This window comes from Lutra lutra, chromosome 3 (assembly GCF_902655055.1).
Source record: "Lutra lutra chromosome 3, mLutLut1.2, whole genome shotgun sequence".
In the NCBI taxonomy this organism is placed as follows: Eukaryota; Metazoa; Chordata; class Mammalia; order Carnivora; family Mustelidae; genus Lutra; species Lutra lutra.
In genome coordinates, this window is record NC_062280.1 from 21,011,372 (window position 1) to 21,031,657 (window position 20,286).

General features: G+C 37.1%; 1 protein-coding gene across 7 annotated transcripts in view; it reads left to right on the plus strand.

Annotated features, from left to right (window-relative positions):
• Nucleotides 1-20,286, plus strand: part of UNC80 (unc-80 homolog, NALCN channel complex subunit) — a 239,001-nt gene that overhangs the window by 144,245 nt on the left and 74,470 nt on the right. For 6 of the 7 annotated variants that reach the window (XM_047721936.1, XM_047721937.1, XM_047721938.1 and 3 more), the window contains 8 exons: nucleotides 242-380; nucleotides 9,992-10,173; nucleotides 10,694-10,825; nucleotides 12,834-13,020; nucleotides 13,643-13,774; nucleotides 15,433-15,576; nucleotides 18,597-18,697; nucleotides 19,697-19,783. In XM_047721936.1, the coding sequence (XP_047577892.1) occupies nucleotides 242-380; nucleotides 9,992-10,173; nucleotides 10,694-10,825; nucleotides 12,834-13,020; nucleotides 13,643-13,774; nucleotides 15,433-15,576; nucleotides 18,597-18,697; nucleotides 19,697-19,783 (1,104 nt within the window). The remainder of the gene's footprint in view (nucleotides 1-241; nucleotides 381-9,991; nucleotides 10,174-10,693; nucleotides 10,826-12,833; nucleotides 13,021-13,642; nucleotides 13,775-15,432; nucleotides 15,577-18,596; nucleotides 18,698-19,696; nucleotides 19,784-20,286) is intronic. The other variant, XM_047721940.1, reaches the window with a different exon arrangement.

Below are 20,286 nucleotides of genomic sequence, written 5' to 3' on the forward strand. Positions count from 1 at the left end.
ATAGCTGCAAGATATTTTTTGTGGTGAAAGCATGATAAAATTAGTATCTTTCATAGTTTCACATCGACAAATAAGATGTGAAGTTTATCATACACCATGCCAATAAATATGCCATCATTTTAGAAAGTATTTTAAGGTCATTTAAGAAAAGCAGGGAAGGGAAGTGGTACTTGGGTTTCACGAGGAGTACAGTAATCAGTGGCTTCCATGACTTTAAGATGTGATTTCCATCTTTTCCCAGGTGATGAGCCTGTCACCTGCTCCTTTATCTCTGCTAATCAAGGCAGCACCAATTCTGACAGAAGAGATGTATGGAGACATCCAGCCAGCTGCCTGGGAACTCCTGCTCAGCATGGATGAGCACATGGCCGGGGCAGCAGGTAAGAAAAGATCACCCATGACCCTGGTCGCCCCCAATCCCAGTGTTTACGAAAGAAGTGTATCTATTCCCTTTCACTGCGAGGTCAGATCAACAGCATTTGCTAGAACCTTAGAGCCTTACACTCTAGGGAGGGAGGCTGAAGTGCTAAGCACACCCTTTACTTTTTACCCCATACTCTGCACAAAAGAGCATGTCTCTCGGAGGCCATTGCCAAATTATTAAAAAAAAATTATTTTTCCCAGAACCTACATTTTCACTACATTTCACAGAAGAGAAATTCTTTTTGTGTGTTATGATTTCCCAGATTTACCGTGAACCACCATCATTAACTGTATTAAATCGTATACAAGTAATGTTTTATGTCCAAATTACAATGTCAAAACAAATCTGTTGCAATTTAGGTGACTTATCCAAAGCCACATAGCTAGTAAAAGGTACATGCAAAATGTGGGTTCTTCACCTTTTTCCACTTCTTGTATGTACTCTTTCAGTCATATGGAGTTGTTTTAATTGCAAAAATGTATGTAGTAGAAATTCAAACAATATAGAAGTGTATGAAGCTTAAAGTATTTTCTCTTCCCATGACTCTCAGTCACTCTCAGTGACAATTTTTAAGTTTTTCAGGAATCTTTCTAGGATCATATATACACACACACACACACACACACACACACACACACATATGTGTATATGTGTATATATATATATATATATATATATATATATATATATGCCTAAGTACCAATGTATGTGTTATTTCCTTTTTCACACAAATAGGACATACCATAAAGACTTTTGAACTTTGCAGTTTTCTTTTATATCTAGAAGATTTTTTTTTAAGAGCTTATGTGAAGAAAAATCTATCCAAACCAGGCAGCACCAAACTAGAAGTGCTACAAAGCACTCCGCTAACGGGAGCTCAGGGAGAGGCTTTTGTAGAAAAAGGACAGAAGCAGAGTAAGGCACCTATTGACCGGCTTTAGCTAAAAGCCTGGTTGACTGTTTGTGATTGGTTGTCCTTAGCACTATGATTTGTACCCTCGAGGCATTTCCAGGCTTAGATTTTTTTACCTTACATAGGTCACCACAGGATTAGAGCCACATCATGCCAATGGTCTCCTTATTTAATTAATTTAACAATTACCCCATTTTGGTCATCCTCTTATACGTGAGAGATCATCCAAAAATTTGGTATTAGTGCCACTCTCAGGTATGATTTATGTTGCTTTTGTCTCATTGTGAAACTCATGGGTTATGATGTCAGATCCATAAAACAATTGTTTTTTTTTGTTCATCTCATGTCCATCTTCTTTCTGCTTCTCTAAGCACAGTGTGACCATGTAATGTATGGTTGATGGTTGAGAACATGCATTTAAGATGATTGAGAGAACACAATGCACCAGGGAGACTACAATGACAACTATTAGGAATTATTGCCAAGAGACTGAAGGATGCTTCTCAGCCAGGGTCCCATGAACCAAACCAGCTGTCATCAAATATAGCAAAGAATATACCGGTTCTATCCAGGAAGCTTATTTGTTAATTTCTTATATTTGGTACAATACCAGAGGTTTTGATCTAGGTGCCACAAGGAGTATTTTACTATCACACAGCAGATTCTGTGCTCAGTTGAGAAGTAAAGCAATTCTACTATCTAAAACCAATTAGCAAGGAAATATAGATATTTTATTGTACAACTAGGGCCTTAGCAGTAGATCCAGCCATAGTTGCCAGGGTTAAGGAGCACTGTCTCTCCTGCTCATTAACAAAGAGAAAAGCAAATAGCAAAAAGGCAACAATAATGAAGATTTAATATTGGAGATGGTGCTCTTGCTCTATGACCTTGGGAGAGCTGTCCCCAAGATGCCATCTGCATCTGAGGAGGAACCTCCCTAGTCAATTTTAATTTTAGATCTCCAGATGGTATGTACTTCCAAGAGTTCAGAGGACCTCTTTCTTTTTTTTTTTTTTTAATTTTATTTATTTATTTGACAGACAGAGATCACAAGTAGGCAGAGAGGCAGGCAGAGAGAGAGAGAGGAGGAAGCAGGCTCCCTGCTGAGCAGAGAGCCCGATGCGGGGCTCAATCCCAGGACCCTGAGATCATGACCTGAGCCGAAGGCAGAGGCTTTAACCCACTGAGCCACCCAGGCGCCCAGAGGACCTCTTTCTAATGAAGGATGTAGACCTACCATTTAAGTCCCTGAAGTTTGGCTGCCATCTGGGTAGTAAGGAGAAGTTGGTATTATCCCTTCCAAGAATGTTCAAGGGCAGTCTTTGTTCTTAGTGATTCCAAATCAGAAGGTGGGAAATATTAGTTTGGTGAGTTGTAACCAGATATTTGAGGAACTGGAAGAATTCAAGATCCAACTGGGTGTACAGATAAATAACAAAATGTCAAAAATGATGAACAGGACTAAAATCTGATATCCACAAGTATTACAATTTTTTACTGAAACACATTTTTTTTTTCTCTCACTCACTCACACTCATTTTGATCAAAGATAATCATAGGAATGCTGATTTGTTTGCAAAAATAAGTCTAGTCTCATTAAACATGGCCTGATTATTTATATAAGTACAGTAGGAATAGTGATTGATTCTATAGGCATTTTTCAAGTCTGTTTTGCTGAAGCTTTTTATAAGGAATCTTAGATTGAACTTTTTAAAAACCTCTCCAGGCAAAGAAACCAAGTGAAGAACTCACCATCAGATTTCACCTAAAATATGTCTAGATTTGGCTGAATTCCTCTTTTCTTGAGGTCCCCAGGATATCTTGACTTTCTTGGGCCTGCTAGGAAATGGCCTTCCTTAGTCACCTGATAAGGCTGCTGGGAATCCTGTAAGCAAAATACCAGGCCAGTTTTTCCAATGCATTTTTATTGGCTCCATAAAGTCAACCTTAGTCCCTTCAAACAGTCTGGTCATATCCGATTTTATGCATCTTCTCAAATAGAACATTCCAGTCAAAGCCTTGGTAATAAAACCAATGTTTCCAGTTTTCCCCTGTTATTCAAAAACAGGTTCTTATTGAACTTATGCAAATAACTATATTGCCATGAAAATAAGAATACTCACTGAATTTCTGAATTCTGGAGGAATCAGGTAAGAAGAAAAAATAAATGTTTCCATTTTATTTATAGTGATATACTTTGTAAAATTACTGTAAATCATAGATAGCTTAAGAGAAAAGAGAAAAAAACATTCCCATAAATCTGGAAAAATAAAACATTAAGGAACCAGCAATGTTTCAAAGTAAAAGAGTTAAAAAAATTATAATCACCTTCATCAGTCCACTCAATCTCATATCATTAATTCTTGTTCTATTTGAGTCATTTTTTCCATTTCCTGGAAATTCTTAACCAGTTCAATTTTATGACATTACCATGAATCTTTCTGAAGATGAAGCACTTTATAAAAGCATCAGAGTAAAACAGTAACTGTCTGTAAATAGAAAGACCTTTAGAAAAGTAGCCATGATTAAAGATCTGATGAAAGTTCATTATAAAGAAACATAGTTATGTCTGTGGTACACAATAATTTAGGATAATAATTGGATGAGAGTATTGACAACTTTCTAGAAACTTGGAACCATTTCTGGAATACCCATATTAATAATATATTTCCATACACCTATAACTTCAGAAGTTTATTGTCAATTCTCACTTGACAGTGCTCCCACATAATTTAACACATCAAATAAATCTAGTTTAACATCTCTCTTACAGGATGAGAGACAAATTCTTTGAGGTTTTCTAGGGACCCTCTGGGAAAACTCAGTTACTTTGAAATCAAAGAGACTTCATTTAGAATTCAATTTTGGGAAGTTGCCAAAATGTCAAAAGGTTTGAACATTTGAGTAAATAGGATCTCAGATCACTATGAAATAATTCTTAATTACCTATTTAACTAAAGCCATAATAGATTTTAAAGGCAAATATAGGGGCACCTGGGTGGCTCCATGGATTAAGTGTCTGACTTGATTTTAGCTCAGGTCTTGATCTCAGCGTCCTGAGATGCAGCCCCATGTGGGGCTCTGCACTGGGCGGGGAGCCTATTTAAGATTCCCTCACTCCCTCTCCCCACCCAAGTTCCATTCTCTCTTAAAAAAAAAAAAAAAAAAAAAAAAAAAAGGGTTTTCTTAAGTGATCAAATACCCTGATAAAGACAACGTGAAGCACAGTAAATTATTTTGGTAAGACACAAAACATTTGCTTTGCAGGTAGATTACCCAAAAGGTTGAAAAATACTTTTCACAATCTTTTATGAAAAGCAGACCGATAGTCAAAGAAAAGTTTGGTTTTTCAGCCGAGACAAAACCAAATTCTAAATTTTTTACCAGTGTGTTTTTAATATTAAAACTCATTATTTAAAAACTTAAATATATCTGTTCCAGCTTTAGTCAGCATAACCACATGTAAAATTTACTTTCCTAGATTCCTGTTCTACAAATTTTCTATAATTATTTTCATGCCCATTAAGATTTTGTTCTACGTTTTTTTTTTAATCTTCCTCAATCTGGAACAAATGGTCATTTTACTTTATTTACCTATTTTTCATCCTTATTATTTCTAAGTAGTTTTAATTACATGTATTGATTAGGGTTCTTAACCCTTAGGATCCTTTTTTTCCTAGTGGTAACTAAGAAGTAAGTAATTGTGGACTATTATAGTAGCATTCTGCCGATTGACAAATTTATTAATACATTTCACAATTTCTAGAAGTATATTCTTCTTCATAGTAAATCTTACATCTACTTAATTCTTAACAATTATGTTTACACATGAAAATTTCTTAAGACATTGAACAGCTAATCACTTTAAGTTATCTTTCTTGCTGATAAATTCTACAACAGCAACAATGTGAGTTCCTTTGACTTTTAGTAAACCTATTAGAATAAGAGTATTATATTTAATGCTGATAACTTTAAAGATAGTATTGTTTTAATTAAATCAACAAACTTAAACTAGTTTTTCTCTTTTCTGTTTTTTTTTTAAGATTTTATTTATTTATTTGACAGAGATCACAAGAAGGCAGAAAGGCAGGCAGAGAGAGAGAGAGAGAGAGAGAGAGGAGGAAGCAGGCTCCCTGCTGAGCAGAGAGCCCAATGCGGGGCATGATCCCAGGACCCTGGGATCATGACCTGAGCGGAAGGCAGATGCTTTAACCCACTGAGCCACAAGGCGCCCCTAATCTAGTTTTTCTTTATCAAAGATTATTCTAGATCACATTGGTGTAGGAAAGACGTTTGTGTTCAAAGCCAACAGCCAAGGAAGAATACTTGGGACGTCTTTGTTGCAAACAGATGATTTTATTAAAGCAAGGGACAGGACCCCAGGGTAAAAGAGCTGCGCTGGGGTCATGAGGAGTGGCCCATTATATACTTTCCTGATAAGAATTATCTCCCTAATAAGTCAATCAGAGAAAGACAATTATCATATGATCTCCCTGATATGAAGAATTTGAGAAGCAATGTGGGGGGTTTGATGGGTAGGGAAGGAAAAAATGAAACAAGATGGGATTGGGAGGGAGACAAACCCTGAGACTCACAAAACAAACTAAGGGTTGCTGAGGGAAGGGAGAGGTATGGAGAGGGTGGTTGGGTTATGGACATTGGGGAGGGTATGTGCTATGGTGAGTGCTGTGAAGTGTGTAAACCTGGTGATTCACAGACCTGTATCCCTGGGGCTAATAATGCATTATATGTTAATGAAAAATTTAAAAATTTAAAAAAAAAAAAAGAATTACCTCCCTGAAGTTTGCATTTCAAGAGATGGCCCTGGGTTCCTGGGGGAAACCAGATACAACATTTACATCTCAAAGGCACAGAGAGAGGATATAAATTTCTTCAAGAAGGGCTTTTGTTTCCTAAATCCACATTTTTTACAATATCTGAAAGCCTTTTTAAATGAATAGGGATTTGGAGATTGGTAAAAAGGATAGTTGGGCTTTGAATTGTTTCTAAGTCTACATTTCTGTTTTTGTAAAGACTCGATTTGTTAGACAAGTACACTTAGTAATTCTTCAAAGAACCGGAATGTAATTTAAATGTCAAGATGCTTACCCAGCCATCTAACTACATTATCCTCAAATCGCTTCTTTATATCCTGGAGAAGATCTTCAACTAAGATGGAAATCAAAAGATTCCTAAATTCTAGACTTACAGTTGTTTCTTTGGAATGTTTTAGTAAATCCTTCCTCAATGGCTTCAGAATGTTTTACTTTCCCTCTGGGCACACAGTTTCATTTTGACTTAGGAGAGAAGGCATTAAAAACAAAAGTTCCTATCAGGCTCTGAATATCAGTTTCCAATTTGGCCAACTTCTAACCATAGAGCTACTTAAAAAAAAAATCTTTTTGAATAACTTGTCAGGTTTCATCCAGGACAAACAGTAAATATTTCTGGCAGTATTGCACAATCCCATGGACACATGAGGGGGCAAAGATGATGCAAGAGATTATTTCCCTCCCAACAACGAGTATAGTGAGTGCCTGGCTGAGACAGCTTTCTCTCTAGGGCACTTCATAAATGGATAAGCTTCTCTAAAAATGGTTGAAAGTTATCCACGGTGGCCACTGTCATTCAAGATTACCTTTGGTAAAGTACACCTACTTGTTCAGCCTTAAAACAAAATTTTTTCATCTGAGGCTTCATACTGGACCAGTCTGGTTTAGGTTAGACCCAATGTGACTCCAGACCCAGCTAAATTTCTAAATCTGAATCAGTCCTCAGAAGTCACTTTGACTCAGTCTAATTCTGACCAGTTTTCAGACCCATTATGGAAAAAGAAATGCCAGGGTGGGTGGGTTCCTTAGTTGGTTTTATTCCTAATTTCAGCTCAGGTCATGATCTCAGGACACAGAGGTCAAGGTCCGTGCTGGACTCCACACCCAGTTTAAGATTCTCTCTCTCTCTTCCTCTGCTCCCCCCCCACTGCCCCCGCTACACTCCTACTCCTCTCTCTCTGTCTCTCTCTCTCTGTCTCTCTCTCTCTGTCCCTCAGAAAAAAAGAAGAAGTTAAAGTTTGCAATTGCACAGGCTCCACAGGCACCCATGCCTGGTTGTTAATTGCCCCAGGGGCCATCAGGATCTCCTTCAGTTCCCTCTTCTGACACTAGAACTTAAAAGATAAACTAGGGTATACTAAACATCTGCAGAGCTTATTTGAGCAAAAATCAATTAAAATTGGGCAGCCCCAAATGAGAAGTGGTGAGAAGCATTCCCTAGGAGACCATTTTTTAGCATTAGCTAAAAGATTCACCTCATTCTTTTTAATGCCCACCAAATATTTCGTTGAATGGTCATAACAAATAACCTAGACTACTAATGGAAATTTGGGGGTATTTCAGCTTTTTATACTACATTACAACAAATGTCTTTGTAAAATATTTTTGTTTGCATTAAAGCTTGGATTTTTCTTTTCTACCACATGTTTCTGAGAGAGCATCAGGGAAGGGCACACTCTCAAATAAGAGATAGCTGTGGAAACTTCCATGGAAGATATGAACAGGTAGATTGGGCTTTAAAGAAAGCTAGAAGAAAGAGGATGGCATGTGCAAAGCCTCATGGGGTGTGGAAATGCATGGGGCTTATTTGGAAAGCCTAAGGAGGAATTGAGACTGGGATGGCTTTTGTAGAGAGGTCTCCTCCAGTCCATGGGATTAGACAAGTGAGTGGGACTTAGATTGTAACAGCCCTTGAATGACACTCATAGGAGTATGGACTTTCCACTGAACTGTAGAAAACCATTCATGGGTTCTAGGAAAAAAGAGTAGTATTGTATATAGAGTATGTATTGAATATGGCAGCAACAAGTAAAGCAGTTTGGTTTCAGATGATTAGCAGATGAATCTTTGGTGTCATGACATTAAAGCTAATGAGAAAAGGGCAAAGGTAGAGATAACCTTGGGGAAAAATCTGCTCTTTGAGGCAGCTGAAGCTGTGACATGGATGGGATTTCTGGGGGGAGAATCTGTGGAATAAAGAGCAGAAAGTTGGGTACTAAGCCACTGGCCTTCTCTATCTTCAGAGGACAGGAAGAGCAGTGCCCAGCAGCAAACCCTGGAAAATGACCAGAAAAGTAGGAGAACTCAACCTCAAACTGTGCAAGCAAAGGATAGCTCTTCAGGGAGATGGTCATGAAAATGTTAAAGACTGAAAGGAAACAAATGCTATAAAAAGTACCAGTGGATCTGCTAATTAGTGAGCATTACCAGAAAACTGCTTCAGGACAGGAATTGAAGTAGATAGAACTCCAGCTTGCAATGATGTAAAGAGAGACCATGGCGAATAAAAATTGAGACAGAGTAGAGCACGTTTTAAAGAAAAGTAAAGAAAGGAGAAAGAGTAGAAATTTAAAAAACTAATAGGATAAAGAAAAGGATTATCAAGCACTAATTGTCACAAGAACTAACATTTCTTACAGAACCATAGCACACACGTGGTCTTACTTGACCCTCGTAATAACCACTTTATATGTGAGCAAATGGCAACTCAGAGGGTTGAAGGGACTTATCTGAGTATACACAGATCAGAAGCAGCAGGTCCAGGACACCAGACCCAGGCCTTCTGACTGCACACATAGATGTCCCTCCCATATGTCACATTGCCTCCAGAAAATAAGACAGGCGTTAGAAGCTTCTCGTACTCTTCACATCACAGAGCTCTTTCTCATGCATTATTGTGCCTTATTCTAACAACAAATTTGGAGGCAAATACCATCATCATCACCATCACCATCATCATCATCACCATCATCATCATCGTCATCATCACTGACATTCTGCCCCTAAAGAAACTGGCTGAGAGAGGTGGAGAGGCTCTCCCAGGAGCACATAGCAGAGGGGTTTCAGAGGTGGCACTCAACACCAGCTGTCCTGACACAATTGTCTGAGTATGTTTTGATGATCCAGGAAGAAAACTACAAGAGAGATTTTAAATTGTGTTTTTATGATGGACACTGACTCATGCATCTGTGCTACAGAGTGTATTTTTCTGCCCCATTATTCATTAACTTTGTAACTTACTGTAGCGCTTGGCCTTTCTTTTATTGATATTTGACTTTTCCCAAAATTTAAAAAAACACCAATGGTATTATGATTCATGAAATCCCTTTTGGCTTCTTTGTCTCTTCTATCTCTCGGAAAGGTGGAGGTTTCTAATACATGTACAATGTGAATTTTATTTTTAATATAACTGGGACAGTTTTTAATGGTCATTTTTATGCACTATCCCAGGATTACTGTGACATGATTCTTGGCATTTTCTAAAAAGGATATTTTGGTATATTATTTCCTTTTTTCATTTGCTTCCTCTCACATTCACTTTTCACTGTGAGCCAAAGTAAGACTGCTTGGAATGAGGTATTCTACAGAAATATCATGCTGTCACTGCCCTCGCCGGATATTGGAAGATGGTGGGTGGCACAAAGGATCATGTTTGGTTTTCAATGGCTGAAATAAGATTTGCTTTCACCAGTCCTGGTGGCCTGGTTCCCTTAGCGCAGGAGTAATTTTCAGGAGATAGGAACAGCTCCCCACTTCTCCCTGTCCCCCAGGATCAAGCAAAATTAAAAGATGTGTAGCTGATGAATTGTTGGCTGTCTCTAGCTGCCATGTTCCTGCTGTGTGCGGTGAAAGTCCCTGAGGCTGTGTCTGACATGTTGATGTCCGAGTTCCACCACCCAGAGACAGTACAGAGGCTGAATGCTGTTCTCAAATTCCACACACTCTGGAGGTTTCGCTACCAGGTCTGGCCCCGGATGGAGGAAGGGGCACAGCAGATTTTCAAGGTGAGGGATACTTCCGCCATAGGAATTAGATTTGCAAACCCAACCCAAGGCTTGTTTAAATCCTTGAACCTCAGATCTACAGTGTATGGCCCAAGGGATGCTTCTTTTTCTTTTTCTCTGTGATTATATAAGCAAAGCTAACTCATATATGAATGAATTCTTGTTTTTATAAAAAATACTGAAATATGAAAGAGTGGTAGAGTATGAAAATCAAATTTCTACAAACCTCAAGATCCCACTACCATCCTCAGAGGTATGCCCATAAAAGTTTGGGGCATAATCTTTGAGATACTTTGCTGTATTTATACAGATAGATATTTTTTGGAGGATGGGGTAATTAACTCAAATAGAGAGCATATATTTGAAACCGTCCATTTTTTTAATGACTAAACTGAGATCAAAAGACGTTCACCCTGTGCTCTGTAACATCATGTACTCTACAAGATGATTTCATAATTATACTTCGACTCATTCTAGCTTATTTTCCATCTTACCTCATTCTTCTGATATCAACTAACAGATCCCGCCTCCCAGTATAAACTTCACGCTGCCCTCACCAGTGCTTGGAATGCCATCTGTCCCAATGTTTGACCCCCCTTGGGTGCCTCAATGCAGCGGGAGTGTCCAGGACCCCATTAATGAAGACCAGTCTGTGAGTAACAGGCACTTTGTTTCTCATCACTGCAGGCTCCGCGGTGTCCATGTAAGAGAGAAGGACAATGAGTGCATGAGAAAATTTGTTCCTTCTTGTCATCAGAATGTCATAGCACAGAGAATCAGCCATGAAAGATTTTTGTTCTTGTGAGTAGAATAGAAGGAACTAATATGCAATAGTGAGCATTTGCAGACCTCTAAGCCAACACAGTTTTGTTTTATGATCTCAGTAGCAGCCACCTTTCACAACTGTTAAAAGCATTAGCCATTGATTTCTTGTCCAAGTGTAGCACTATTGTCTCTAGTTATTAGAAAGCAAAGATATTCACCTAACCTGTAATATCGAAGCTACCCAAAAGATAATGAGATTGACCCTGGATGAATAAGAAAAAGACCTGAGTTGACAGCTCTTATTTCCTTGTTTGGACATTGGTCTGTTCTTCACTTTGTTGATCATTAGTATCATCATCACAAATATCACTCTGAGACCTCAGGTCTTTTGTACTCTGATATATCAGTGCTACATGTAGTAGAATTCACCAACAGTTAAGTTGAGAGAACTGTCCATTCATAGACAAGAACCAAGAATAAGTGCTTTTTGAAAAAAAGGCGTGCAAAATATGCATTTTTCACCTGTTGAATTTTCTGATTTACAAGAGTAATGTAGAAAATATGGAAAATCAAAAAAGGAAAAGAAAATAGATATATTCTTCAGCACAAATCCATGACTATTTTCCTTTACAAATTCCCATGGAATTTAGGATAATTAGTATATAAATATTAAAGATTTTTGATACACCACCCAAAATAGCCCCAGGAAGATTTTACCATTTTACCCATATACAATAGAAAAGGAAAGTGTGTCATCTTTATTCAAATACTATTCAAACTAGTATTTTTTTTAATGCCACTTTGAATGGCAAAAAACAAAGTCATTGGTTTTTTTATTTGCAATTCTTTAAAAAGTCACTTGAATATATGAAGTTAGGTTGAACATTTTTGTACATTGCACATTTTCTAGGCATTGTAGTTTTCTTTGAAGAACTGTTTGAGCTCATTACCCATAAAAATGTTTATACAGAAAATCCAGCATCTGAATCACTGATGTAAGGATCTTGGATTTGTCTCCCGTACAGACAATGGAGTCATTTGAGCCAATGAATATTGGTTATTGGATAGAGAATGTAATTTCTCTGTATACCAAGTTTGCAAGGAATTTGAAACCAAGACCCCAGATTGTATATCCAGTTTTTTTTCTCTCATTCCACAATTATTACTTTACCTTAATATAATAAATCAGCTTAACCCTTGATCTGCAAATAAATTGCCATGTGGCCCACCTAATGCCCTTAATTGCTCCTGAATCTTTTATCAATGGAAAATTTTAGTCTTATGTAAAGATCCTGTCAACCTTAGTATTGCTATCAATTCTCATAATTTCTATTCACTTTGTTCCTATAAATATTGTTGAGTATTAGCAGTGTGTCACTCTATTTATCTACTATAATTAAGTACTTATGGTGTGGTAGATACCTGAGATACAAACATGAAATAAATCATGTAACTATTTGGTTTATGTGAGATATCCCATTCCTCCTTCTCTCTGTGGTTCTTTCCCTTTTATTAACCTTGTGAAATAAATGTCCTTCATTTAAGACCATTTCAAAAAGTTGTGGAAAGGACTAGAGTATTAAAATTTGTTATTTGATTTGAATGTTTAGAGTGGATCATTGATATCACCCCAAATTCTAAAGGTGAAATCCCAGAACTTAAAGATATTCTTGAAGAATTAGTCTGATTGAATGAAAATGAATAACTTAGTTACACACAACCTGGAAGCCTGGCAGGAAAAAAACAAACAAACAAATGACCATGAAACTAGATCATGGGTGCCCTTCCATTTTCTGCAAAGTGCCACATTTGTGTAATTCTGTGGGAACACTCTTTATGGCTATGACCTTGCAGAACAGTTTCTATAAGATAAATTGGTCTTCATGTCTCCATAGAAATCCTTTTCAGCCCGGGCTGTGTCCCGCTCCCATCAGAGAGCAGAACACATCTTAAAGAACTTGCAACAGGAGGAAGAGAAGAAACGTCTTGGTAGAGAAGCCAGCCTCATCACCGCCATCCCTATCACCCAGGAGGCTTGTTACGAGCCCACCTGCACACCCAACTCAGAGCCAGAAGAAGAAGGTGCCCCCTACACATGAGACATCCTGGGGGGCTAAGGGGCAGGAAATGGAAAGGACTGGCTTTGAAATGAACATTAATGATTTTATGTAATGTGAGGTGATATGCACCCCTCTGTGTTTCTCTCTCTCACCTCCTGACACTAGCAAAAGAAAGAGGAAAGCTATTATGTTCTTCATTTTTGGAGTTGGCCTGTTCCTAGAGGAGGATGTAGTCACGTTGAATGATCCAATATGATAATGGACCAATAGTGATTATGATTCAGAGAACAGCTAAATTCGGAGTGTGTATTAAAGTAATTGCAGTCAATCTTTCATCATTAAAAATGGGGTTAGTCCATTAACTATCAACCTTCACAAATGCAACCAATTTGTTGGTTGGCGTCAGAGACAATTTATGAACCATTCTAATTCAGTGATTCTCTGCTCTGTTTTTGTGGAATCTATGGGAGGAATTTTCTGTCTGTGTTTCTAAAAGATTTTTTTCTATTTGTTAAGTACACTCTAAATTACTTGAGTCTTATGCTCAGAGAGCAGTATACACTTGTGATGTAATACAGCTTTAGCTGTGATGATGACAACTTTGTTACAAAACCAAAGGTCACATTCCCCATTTTCTTTGCCAGTAGAAGAAGTCACCAATCTGGCATCCCGTCGACTGTCTGTGAGTCCGTCCTGTACCTCCAGCACTTCCCACAGGAATTACTCCTTCCGCCGAGGGTCAGTCTGGTCTGTGCGTTCAGCTGTTAGTGCTGAAGGTGTGTCCTCTTAGAAATATGTTATTTATTCCTCATGACTCGTGTGTGTTTTGAAACATTTGCCAGTTAGTATTCTTACTACACTTTACTGTCTTCATTAAATAACTTGTCTCAGGACTTGAAGTTCAAAAAATAAGTATTAGATTGAGTGGTAGCCTAAAAAATATTTTTTTATCTAGCAATTGTCCTTTATAATTGGTTCTATTTTGGTTACATTGCAAACAATCATACTGCTGTGGGTTTTCAACCCTGGCTAAGCATTACAATCAAGTGAGGAGCTTTAAAAATATACTCAGGCCACAACCAAGACTAAATCAAGATTCCTAAGAATGGGACACACACATCAGTATTTTTAAAATCTACTTGGGATGGAGTAGGATGCTTTAGGATGTTGTTCTGGAATAATTTAACGATCAAAGGAAGACCAGAGTTCATGCTACTCCTATAATGAATTCTGTTCCGGCAGGGTGGCGGGGGGGAGGATATGATACACTTCAGTTCCACGAATTTAAAAAATATGTTTCCTCTAATCGTGAATAACTGTCTGGGACTCACTGCTCATGATTACACAAATTTCATCACTGATTTATAAAGTTATTAAAAAGTTCTACAGAAACCAGTGGTCCTCAACCCTTGGCTATGTAACCATTGGAAACCTCAAATGACCAGTGCTAATTAATCAGAACTTACAGGGATTGGGCCAAAGGCTCAATTATATTTTTCATAACAGATATAATTTTATTGAGGCATGATTCATGTACCATAAAACTCACCCTTTCAAATATACAATGCATTGGTTATTAAACAATATTATGCAACCATTATGCAATGGTTAGCACCTCTAACCATAAATAGTTTAGAATATTTTCATCATCCCAAAAGGAGACCTTATACCCATTAACAGTCATTCCTCATCTACCCTTTCTCCAACCTGTGGCAAGAAATTATCTTCTATTTCTATGGATTTGCTACTCTGTACATTTCATATAAATAGAATCCTACAATATGTGGCCTTTTGTGACTGGATATTTCCAGTCAGAATATTTTCAAGGTTCCTCCGTGTGGTCCCATATATCAGTTCTTCATTAGCAGATAATGTTCCATCATATGGCTATACCACATTGTTTATGAAGTCACCAGTTAATGGGCATTTGGGTTGTAACCACTTTTTGGCTATTTTAAATTACACTACTATAACAGTTGTGTACAAGTTTTGTGGGGTAAACTGCCAAGCTATTTTCAAAAGTAACTGTGTCACTTTACATTCCTACCAAAAAGTATGATGGTTCGATATACTTGAATAGTCAAAATAATCTTGGAAATGAAGAACAAAGCGGGAAGACTCACATTTCCTCATTCAAAGCTTCCTGCAGAGCGGCAGCAGTTACCATTGTGTGGTCTCAACATAAGGATGGACAGTAAATCAATGGAATAGAATTGAACAACAAGAGCTAAACCATCCCATTCATGTCGATTTCATGTTTGAAAAGGGTACCGTGAAGATCGAGTAAGGAAAGAATTGTCTCTTCAACAAATGGTGCTGAGACACCTAGACACCTATAACCAAAAGAAGGTTAAATAGGAAAGTTCGAACTGAGAAATGTTGCATTCTAATTACAATACTGAGAAAAGCATCCCGATGATCTCTCTCTCTTCAGATGAGGAACACACCACTGAACACACACCAAACCACCATGTGCCTCAGCCTCCTCAAGCGGTGTTCCCAGCATGCATCTGTGCAGCAGTGCTCCCCATCGTTCATCTAATGGAGGATGGTGAAGTGCGGGAAGATGGAGTAGCAGGTATCCGTTTTGATTAGCGAAACCGTCAATAACTCTAAAAAAATATTTAAGCTGTTATCTGTTGGAGGGTAGTGGGGTGCTCTTGAAGATAGTAACTACTGGTCACATGTTGAATTGTTTTGTGTGCATATTACAATTACAGATTTGTAGTACACTCTACTAACATTATCAATGTCTTCATCTCCATGTCCCACTACCTTTATGACCAAAAAATTGTATTTAAAATAAATACTTGGATTCCAGAAGTCTTGTTGAGGACGAGAGAACCAAATAACATTTATTTGGCCACATGAAAATCAAGTAGTAATTCTAGCCACCTTAGAAAATCTTAGTTATTAGCTCAATACCACCAATGCCATCTGTCCTACTTGACCACCTTTCCAGACATACTACCTAAAGAGAATAGTTGCAAAGTGAAAAGATAAATGAGGGGTAAAGATGAGAGATCTTAGTGATAGACAACAGGCCAGTATTTTTAATGTTGTTATTTTAAAAAGCCTTAGAGCTCAATAATGATGTTTTTTTAAACCCCAACAGAAAAATGGGAAAAGAATATAAATACACAGACCAATGGTCATATATGATCTGTCAACAATGTTGTTGTTAAGAAAACAATGAAATTTTACATTTCTTTTTTTTTTTTTAAGATTTTATTTATTTATTTGACAGAGAGAAATCACAAGTAGGCAGAGAGGCAGGCAGAGAGAGAGGAGGAAGCAGGCTCCCCGCTGAGCAGAAAGCCCGATGTGGGGCTTGAACCCAGGACCTGGGATCATGACCTGAGCCGAAGGCAGCGGCTTAAACCACTGAGCCACCCAGGCGCCCCGAAATTTTACATTTCATCTAAAAAAGTGCAAATATTTTTTCATTTTATTTTTTTTATTTGAGTAAAGTCGACATACAGTGTTATATTAGTTTCAGGTGTACGACATAGTGATTCGGCTTCTCTGTATGTTATGTCCTGCTCACCACAAGTGTAGCTACCATACAAAGGTTATCCTAGATTAAAATATCTGTAGTTGGTAAAGATTCAGGGAAAAAAGAATTCTCACACCTTGCTGATGGGAGTGTGGAGCTCAGTACAAGCATTCTGGAACAGTGTCACAGTATGTGTCAAAAACCTTAAAAGTGTGAAAGCCTTTTGATAGAGATTTTGACTTCTAGCCATTTCCTAGGGCAATGATTAGAACCATATAAGGGTTTAAATAGGATGCCTCACATTGTACATTATATAAAAAAAAAAAACAAATTTTAGAGAAGAGTTTAAATGTCCAATGAGCAATTAGTTAATCATGCTACCTCCATATGACAGCATTCTGTGTATATTAGAAATAACATTCTAGAAGAATATTAATATTAACATTTTTAATATATTGCTAAGTAAAAAACCGAGTACCAGAGATTATTTTCTGCATATTATTTTAAAAAATGTGTACATATATATTTTGCATATATGAAGGGGCATACTGCAAAATGTTTATAGTTGTTTCTGTCATTGGTAGACTTACCAGTCCTACTTTTCCGTCTTTCTGTATTTTTCATGTTTTCACTATTAAATTGCCCTACTTCAGCAATTAGAACAAGAATAATGTGCAAAGATAGTTTTGTAATTGATTTCAACCTAAGAAAAACCCACACCTGTTTTAATTATTTATAGACACATGGAAGTTAAAACTTATATTTACATATCTCTTGTTAATATTATTCTTTATATAGTTCATATTTTTAATTGCATGGTTGGTTTGGGAAGCAAATATTGGTATCCTTTATTTAAAATATAGACTGAATGACAAATTCATGCTAAATCCTATATTTCTAGTTTAGAACACTAATTAAACCATTTAGACTGAAGATTCTTCAGCTTATCTTCCACTCATTTCTACTCACCTGTTTCCTTAGCTTGGGCATTTCCAGGCAGTCTTGACCCGATCATTCTCCCCAAAGAAGAAGAAGCACTTTCTTCACATTAGGAATAATTATTTAATCCTAAGATATCCTCATTAGAAGTGGGAGCCTAATTAGGACTGGCTTAACTACTTTACCTCACTGAGGGAGATACTATTTAAAGCCTCCAGGTAAACAATTAAAGATCATTTCTAATTCATATGCATTCTAAACCAAAACATATTTCCTAAAAACCAAATAATTACTTTAGAAATTTCTCCATATAACCAACATTGAAATATGACCAATTTGATAAATACTCACCACTCCTAGTATTAGGGTAATTTCCAAACAAAGATTCACTAATGTATTCTTTTTAAAAATTGAGATATTGACATATTGCATTGTATTGGTTTTAGGCATACACCATAATAATTTGATATACGTGTATGTTATGAAATGTCACCACAATAAGTTTAGTATACCCATGACCACCTGTAGCAACAATTTTTTCTGTAGAACTTTTAAAATTTCCTCTCTTAGCAACCTTCAAATATGCAAGGCAATGTTGTTAATGGTAGTCCCCAGGCTGTACATTATAGCCTTAGGATTTATTTATTTATCTTATAATTGGAAGTTTTTACCTTTGGACCACTCTCATTCATTTACCACACCCCATCTCTGGAAACCACCAGTCTGGTCTCTGTATCCATGAGTTTGGTTTATTTTAAATTCCACATGTAAGTGAGATCATACGGTATTTGGATTTTTCTGTCTGATTTATTTCCTTTTACATAATGTCCTCAGAATCCATCTTCATTATCATAAATGGCAAGATTTCCTTCTTTTAAGGGTGAATGATACACCATTGTACCTCACAAGTGTGTTCTTTACAAAAGCCATTCCAAAATCCCAAGACCATCCTATACTTCTCGTTACCTTTTCTTTATAGGTGAAAATGTTCAGAAATAAGCAGAAAAGAAAACAAATATCTACCTTTCAACAAATAAGAGTTCACAGAATCTTGTTAAGGCAAAAAAAGAGAGACCAATTAAAACGTAGTAAATTGTTTGAATAGTGTATTAACACTTTATCTCTATTTAAGACAAATGTTCAATGTCCTCTCTCTTCTGAAGTGAGTGCTGTGGCCCAGCAAGTCTTATGGAATTGTCTAATTGAAGATCCATCAACAGTTCTTCGACATTTTCTGGAAAAACTGACCATCAGCAATAGACAAGTAATTTCCTCTTTCTTTAGAGTATAGCCATGTAGCTATGTGTGTGAACACCGTTAAAAGCAAACAGTGGGCTTCACAGCACTATGTATAGAACATCAATTCTGACCCAGAGCAAATACATGCTTTAGGTAATGATAATGATGAACAGTACTACACTGCTGCTTTCCTTCAAATTGGTCCATTGACTGATGTCTCCATATGTGTTTGGTACAAGAGCAGTGATGGCCCCGAGATACAAAGAGACTTTCAGTCTTTTAGTCAAAGATTAAGTTCAGTATAGTGTTTCTCAGTAAGGGGTACATTTCCTGAATTTGATTGCTTGGTAGTCTGTGATGTAGGTAAGATTACTAGAATAGTTGAAACTGGCCACTAATCACAAAGATCTAATTTAGCAGACCACCTATAAGAAGATTATGCCAAATAAAAGATTTCTGAGCAATGGCAAAAAAAAGCACTGATGATTAAGTAGTATTTGTTCATTTTTTGTGTTATGGTCCTATTTTGTTGGAAGATTAAGTTTAGTTTCTGAAAGGTAAGGTTAATTATTCACATCTCTATTTACCCTCTCTCAAACTAGCTCTTTACCTCTTTGACTCAAAACCTAGGAACCAGACCTGTGAAGTTCATTAAACCACATTTGTTTAATGGCTTCTCAGGATAGGTCTGCCTTACATTTCCATCACACCTGGAAATTATAGCAAATAGAGTTGAGTAAATGTATTGCTCTCCTGTAATTTGTCTATGACCAATAGACAGAGTCTAAATTTTTATCTAAAAAAACCTAACTACTGTTCAGTGATTTCATAGTTTAGCCCCTAAGAGAAGGTATTATAGTTGGTTTAAATGCTGTTTAATAAGTATCACATATACTACATTAAAATGCTGAACATAATGGAAACCAACAAGAGGGAAAAGTAAGAGCCTCCCCCATTTTTAAGAAGTTAATTTTATTTCCTATAGTATGGGCACTGAGATGTAGAAATTCTCTTCTTCTTTCAGGATGAGTTAATGTACATGCTACGCAAACTTCTCTTAAATATTGGAGATTTTCCTGCTCAGACATCTCACATCCTCTTCAACTACTTGGTGAGTTTTCACCTCTAGTAAGTGTTCATTCCCAATTAGGAAGCAGCAACATGAGGGAAAAGGCCATAGGGAATTTTTGCCAATAAATTCCCATTAATGATGTGACTGAAGGTAGAGCATAGTCAGCTAAATTCACCATTGTTCGTATGGGGAAGCCCCTCCTGACACACTACTTGGCATGTGGTGGGCACTCAGCAAATATCAGTGTCATCTCTATCTTCCTTTGGCATTATACAACTTCCTTATGTTGGTTCTTAATTTTGGTTTTCTGTTGAGAAACCTTATAATTCATTCTAGTCATTTTTCCTTTTTCCTATATCACTTTTAAAATACACACACACAGAGGCAAATGTTGCCCTAGATGGAAAGTATTTGTGAGTGTATTTTTCCATAGCAACTATCTTTGCTTTAAACCATCCTGACAGCTCCTTCCTGAACCCTCCAGAATATTCCAGTTTCTATAGGATCTCTGCCTTATACCCTAAATGAATATGCAGGTTGGG